The sequence below is a fragment of the Centropristis striata genome, chromosome 14 (genome assembly GCF_030273125.1).
Source record: "Centropristis striata isolate RG_2023a ecotype Rhode Island chromosome 14, C.striata_1.0, whole genome shotgun sequence".
NCBI classification, from domain to species: Eukaryota; Metazoa; Chordata; class Actinopteri; order Perciformes; family Serranidae; genus Centropristis; species Centropristis striata.
The window spans coordinates 5816432-5823427 of NC_081530.1; the positions used below are offsets into that span (position 1 = coordinate 5816432).

Here is a 6996-nt window from a genome sequence, read left to right on the forward strand (position 1 = left end):
TGTCATAAACATGATATGGGTTGTGTCATGAACATTAATGACACTATGAAGTAACAATAATGCTCATGATACATGTCATGTCATGTTTCTGACAGGCTTGTGTGACTCTTATGTAGACACCTTCAAAATAAAGTGTTACCATATCTTGCTTAAGTCACAAAGGCATGTTAAAAAAATGCCTAAGTCATTTATTTCTCTTAAGTTACATAATTTACACAGAGTGTTATTAATATGCCAATAGCCATCTTTGGTTGTATCCTTTTTGAGTGAAATAATCAATAACTATCATATGTTACACTTTTGGTGAAGTTTTTTGTGTTTCCTGCAAAACCTGAAAAAAATTGCGATTATTTTAACAAGGTGACGATATTTAGTTACACAAATAGAAAGACAGTATATACCAGTGCAACATTGAATGTATGGAATAAAGTTAACACTGTTAATATATAATATAATTTTTAAAAATGTAGTCATTGATTTATCTGTAGTGTAACCATTCTGTATCTATATCATCCACTTTATCTGTCCCCATGGCAACAACATCCAGTCGTCTAGACGTCACAGCTGTGCCTGTGTCTCCATTGTCCACATAACATGCTCCTAAAAAGAAAGCTGCCTTGTTTGTTGTAGTAAATACGAACCACAGAGTGAGTGTTGCTTTCCACGTTGTCATTTCTTCTTCGATTCCGAACGATTTAGTTAAGTGGGATTTGCCAGCGCATCGATTTATAAACGTGATTTTCTGTCTAGAACTGCCATATATCAGCTAGCCTGTTAAGCTACCCCTGCTATCGTATGCGACTAGCGGTGTCGGTGTTGCTAATAATGCTAATCTGTTGTAGTTCGGTTAAGCACTTTGCTTGATATGTTATTGTCATTCTAACCATATGTTGTTTTACCTGTGTTTATATGTAAAGCGGGCTGAAGGATTTGCTCAATAACAAAGACGTAATTCAGCATGTATGACTAACGATAACGTTAGTGTTAGCCACGTGTAGCTAAGTTGCTTGGTGTACACGAATGTGAGCCGCAGTAGTGTGTGTCACTGAGGTTGTTTGACGGTATTTCTGTGCACACCGAAACTGTACACAGTGAAAGACAATATTTAGATTATCTGTGGACCGGAAGAGTAAGACTTTGCCACAGCATTTGCAGCTTTTTGGTAGCGGAGCAGCGGTGCTCTTTGTTTGCTAACACTTTGCTAATAGCTAACGCAGTGTGCACTTCAGGAGTGTACACGAATTTAATATGTGTGCCAGTTTCAGCATCAGAAAGACCTATTGATAAAGCTGATGTGATAAATTCAAGTCAACGTGTTTCGCGTGTTTGTTGTTACTGTTTACTTAAGTCATAATGATCTGTGTAAAGGTTTGCAAAATGTAAACAAACATCAGCCATGGGGCCTCTCCCATAAGAAGGGTGAACAAATGGTTTTGGGGTTTTATGGGTTTATGACCTCGGTTAAGTTGTTTCTTAAAAAGGCAGAAAACGTGCAGTCTCAACATCGATCAAAGTTTTGCAGGAAACACAAAAAACTTCACCAAAAGTGTAACATATTACATTTATTGACCATTTCACTCAAAAAGAATGTAACAAAGGGTGGCTATTGGCATAGTAATACCACTGTGTGTAAATTATATATTAACAGTGTTAACTTTATTCCATACATTCAATGTTGCACTGGTATATACTGTCTTTCTATTTGTGTAACTAAATATCGTCACCCTGTTAAAATAATCGCTTAACAATTTTTTTCAGGTTTTGCAGGAAACACAAAAAACTTCACCAAAAGTGTAACATATGATAGTTATTGATTATTTCACTCAAAAAGGATGTAACTAAAGATGGCTATTGGCATATTAATAACACTGTGTGTAAATAATGTAACTTAAGAGAAATAAAATACTTTACTCATATTTTGAACATGCCTTTGTGACTTAAGCAAGATATGGTAACACTTTATTTTGAAGGTGTCTACATAAGAGTCACACAAGCCTGTCAGAAACATGACATGGCAAGTATCATGAGCATTAATGTTTCTTCAAAGTGTCATTAAGGTTCATGACACATCCCATGTCATGTTTATGACACGCTTATGTCACTCTTATGTAGACACCTTCAAAATAAAGTGTTACCATATCTTGCTTAAGGCACAAAGGCATGTTCAAAAAATTGCGTAAGTCACATTTTATTTTGACGTAGGCATAATAAATCTGCTTAAGTCACACACTTGACATCGGCCATTATCTTAAAGGGGTAAAATCACATGATCTGATCAACTGAGGATGTAGGCGATTACCTTCGGTGGCCGGCATCATGAGATGATTTAGGCAAAAAACAACAACAATTTTAACAAAAAATTACTTAGGCAATTGTTTTAACAGTGTTACGATATATTGGTTCTTAGTGGTGTGACATTGGGATATGGTACTTTGAAATACTACAATATGTTACTGTGGCACATTCTAAGTTGCACTGGCATAAACTCATTCTTACTAATGCCACCACTGCATATGGAATTTCCCTGCTGTATGTACATGGGAACACCACCTAAATTAATTTTACTTGTACTATTGTCTGTTCTCAAACAGAAATTGTACCTATCTAAAATAGAATAAGACAGGCATTCCTGATCAAATCAACATAACTAGATGGTCAGAGATGGTCATTGTACTTCCACTTAAACTGTCAAATAAAAACCTGGATTAATCTGGTCAGTCACATTGGACTGCTATTATATTGAACACTACTGGAGTTGTACTGAGGGCCGCCTCAAGTGTGGGTGCGGGCCGTATGCGGCCCCCGGGCCTCCAGTTGTCCATCCCTGTATTGCTTGATCCACAGCCTAGAAAAGCACATTGCGATTGTCAGAAGTGACAACTTTGTTTATTAACTAGCTAACTAGCGGACAGCTGGCTAGTTCGGTATCTAATTATTAGCCAGTATTTTGACTGATTGCAATTGTAATATGACCATGATGTGATTAACCCAAGTCTGTAGAATCTTTTTGTAGGGTGGAACATCTCCACGGCACCACAATATTCAAAATTTAATCGTAATATTTTCCCTTTAACAAATATTGTCCCTCGGCATATAGCAGAAGTCAATAAACATTTTTTGATTAACTTTGTAGTCCTAACAAACAGTGCATTGTGTGTTCTAGTCCTCTTCCATTTATCTGACCCATACACTCAAAAGATTCCCCAGGGTCACCTCATTGATAACATCTTTCCCAATTAGTTGTCTATGCAACAGACTTTATACTTGATAAAATTACAAATTAGATTTTTAGCAGGATTATTTGTTTTCTGATATTTTAGAACGGTTTTCATATACTGTATACATGTATTTAAAGAGGATGATGTATTTAATCTTTCTTTGACAGTGTATTTTATATTATAGTTATAGTTGCCTGCTTTGTACAAGTAGTTTTTAGTAATTTTGTACTGCTTTTAAATATGATCCTACTGTAAATCCAAATGTGTTATTCTGCTGTATGGACATTAGAACTTACTCAAACTTTCTTCTCTGTCCTTTTTAAGTGGATCGAAGTTTGAAACGGCGGCAGGTGAAGCCCCTTGCTGCTTCTCTCTTAGATGCCTTGGATTATGACAGCTCAGATGACAGTGACTTTGAAGTGGGAGATGCCTCAGGTAAGCACAGTCTTATAATTTTACATCCTAATTAAAGGTATAATATTTTATGCAGTGGTGCGAGAGTTAGCTTAACAGTTAATGAAGAGAGGAAGCGGCATTAGCAAGAATTAAGTAAGACTTTTCTGCGATATAACTATCGTTATTAATTCATATTAATTAAACAAAACATGACCAACAAAAAAATAATGATGTTGACAAATTATTCTGGATAAAGAAAAGACTATTGGTTGCTAGTTGAGTCCCAGGATGAGCAGGCCTGTCTGTCACTGTTATAACTGCATATTGAAGCGATTAAACACCAGTCGGTCGTTTATTTTGCTGACCGGCATTGTGCTTATTTTGCTCCAACAACAAACCTCTGTGGCCATGAAATGATTGGACATTCATCATATTCTTTTCTTTAAATGCAGATGGCAACTAGCTTTTAAGATGTATTGACACTCCTGTCTCCAGGTGTATGGTTGGCTTAGTTATATCAAACATATGTTATATTTCTATAGAGAAAATTTACATTGCAATCATGATAGTTATCGTTTTATGGCCCAGTCCTAGTTTCAGGTTTCTTTTCAGAATTTTGCATATTATATTGCTATTGGGTTTTGAAGACATACCAAATCTAGCTTGCCCAGGGGTACATTCCAATCCCAGATTTTAGGGGAATGCACAGATATCTTCCCCTTCAGAAGAGGAATGTGGAAACACCTTTGCACAGATACTAGTCAGTATAGTCAAGGTCAGACATTTTAGAGCACATTAACATAAGAAAAACACATTTTTGAGTATCTTTAACCATCATCATATTATAGACATATATCCTATAGATAGGGCAGTGGAGTTTAAGAGGGGAGATAGCAGGTCAACAGTAGATAGTAAAAGAAATAGCATACACCATCTGAGAGCTGCGAACCCGGAGATTAATTTGAGAATGAATTGGTGTATCAGGATTTAGAGCATTGGTGAGAACTTTGTTCTGGAAAATGCTGCCCTTATTGTCAATATACCTAACCTTACATCCCCAGAATGCAATGGGTCTCTAGTTTCATGATGGTGTGATTGTCTTACAGTTCATTAATACAGTAAGATCAATAAAAAAAAAAAAAGCTCTTACTGCAGTGAAACTGCTACGATGCAGACTAACACCATCACACTTGAATAAAATTGTGCTCATTCAGCTTTCCAGTGATATTAGTCAGGCAGCTTAGGACCAGATTTGAGAAGAAAGGGGACACGCCGGACAAAAGCACCAATTTTTTTCCACATTCTATCACCAAAGGTTTCAATTTTTGGTAGGAGCCACTTCATCAAGATTGTGGATCGGAGATGGCAGCCATATAAAGTCTATGAGAACCAATATATCTTCCAAGCCACTTAGAAGGTCAATCTTGTTGTCAAAATCTACATTTTCTGGGTCAAGGAATTATTTAAAGCTATTGAGAATATCACTAGATGATTATTTGATCAAATAGATCAAATACTCATTGGTGCTTTTGTCCGGTGTGTCCCCTTTATTTAGCTAAGCTGCCTGACTATATCAAATGTATGCAATCTCAATACTGGATCAGCAACCAGACCTTTCAAAATTAACTTTCCTTGATTCTGTTGTAATGTATTTGTGTTCTGATAGGATCAGACGGCACAGGCAACGGCAGTGACGAGGAAGGGTCGAAAGTGAGTGCTGCAGGTTCGGAAAGTGACTCTGAAAATGCTGGTTCTGTAGACGATGCTATAGATGAAGAAGAGGCCAAAGACCTGGCTGCTGAGGACAACTTAACAGAAGATGAAGAAAAGACCAACAAACAGCACCCTTCCTCAGACAGCTCCACCAAAGACACCCCTGCCGTCACCCCACCAAAAAGCAGACGCAAGAGCAAGAAGGCACCAGAGCCTGAGCCCGCTGCAGGTGCTGGCACCGAATCCACCTCAACTACAGGCTCCGGCAGCGTGAACACAGAAGAGTCTCAGACCGAACCCAAGAAATGGAACTTCCGCAGGAACCGCCCCCTGCTGGACTTCACCACCATGGAAGAACTGAACGAGATGGACGACTACGACAGCGAGGACGATAATGACTGGAGACCCACAGCAGGGAAGAAAAAAGGCAAAACAGCTGCTCAAAAAGGAGCTGAGGAAGAGGACGGTGGCAGCGCTAGCGACGACGACGACGACGATAACGATGATGACGAAGACGATGACGACGACGACGATGATGACGATGACGACGACAAGGAGGATGGTGATGACAACAACAGTAGCAGTGACAGTGAAAAAGAAGTGAAGAAGCCCAAGAAGAAGGCTAAGAGCATCAATGCTTTTGATGAAGAGTTGACTAATGACAGCATGTCCCAGGGAAAGGGCAATGAGGTGAGCACCACTTCCGTCTCTCATGGCCTGACATTAAGTCTCAGAATTAAAAAAAAAAAAATAGTTTTCTGCTCCTGCGTACAGATCTGCTGTGCTCTCTTAGAATCAGTTCCCAAAAGATACTTTTTTTTGGCTCCTTGATGACTCCCCATCTGTGCATTACAAATCAGAATGCCTAATGTTTTCTGCCTTTGTAAATACATTTGTTGCATAAAGTAATATAATAATTCTTCATGATGGTGGAGGCAAAAGGGCTACTGGGTGGTAATTGTTAAGGCAGAAGGCTTCAGTGTTTTTGGGACCCAAGAAAATGGTGGTCTTGTTGACATGTGTGGAGTACAGACTGAAACAGTGAGAGGCTGGAAATCTCTGTAAAGGCATCTACCTGTTGATACACGCTTACCTCGAAAGCTCAGTCAAGGATACCATTAAGTCTCAGAATTCAATCCAACTTTAAAAAAAAATAGTTTTCTGCTCCTGCGTACAGATCTGCTGTTTTTTTTTAGAATCAGTTCCCAAAAGATACATTTTTTGGCTCCTTGATGACTCCCCATCTGTGCATTACAAATCAGAATGCCTAATGTTTTCTGCCTTTGTAAATACATTTGTTGCATAAAGTAATATAATAATTCTCTTTTAGCCCTATTTGCATTAGCATCACAAGTGTATCATTGGCTGTTCTATCAAGATACTGTATCAGCAAGATAACAGACTGAGACACGATACAAAAAAAAGCTGTGGCTGTGGCTATGATAAATTTTACTAATGTAATATCTCACTGGAAACAAACCTGATCTTAAATATACTGACTTTGCTGTTGTAAACATTACTGTTGATGCTCTAGCAACAATATGTTTTTATATTTAATATATGAATCCATTCTAATCCTGTTCTAAATGTTTTCTATAAAGAGTTTTAATAAAAACACAGGCTGATAAGAGTATGGATAAGATACAGATAAAATCCTGACTACAGCCCA

At 37.9% G+C, this 6996-nt stretch overlaps 1 protein-coding gene across 5 annotated transcripts in view; it reads left to right on the top strand.

The window, feature by feature from the left end:
• Positions 1-535: 535 nt before the first annotated feature.
• phf14 (PHD finger protein 14) overlaps positions 536-6996 on the top strand; it is a 109072-nt gene continuing 102611 nt past the window's right edge. For all 5 annotated transcript variants that reach the window (XM_059349486.1, XM_059349487.1, XM_059349489.1 and 2 more), the window contains exons 1-3: positions 536-647; positions 3543-3653; positions 5281-6017. In XM_059349486.1, the coding sequence (XP_059205469.1) occupies position 647; positions 3543-3653; positions 5281-6017 (849 nt within the window). In that variant the 5' untranslated portion in view covers positions 536-646. The remainder of the gene's footprint in view (positions 648-3542; positions 3654-5280; positions 6018-6996) is intronic.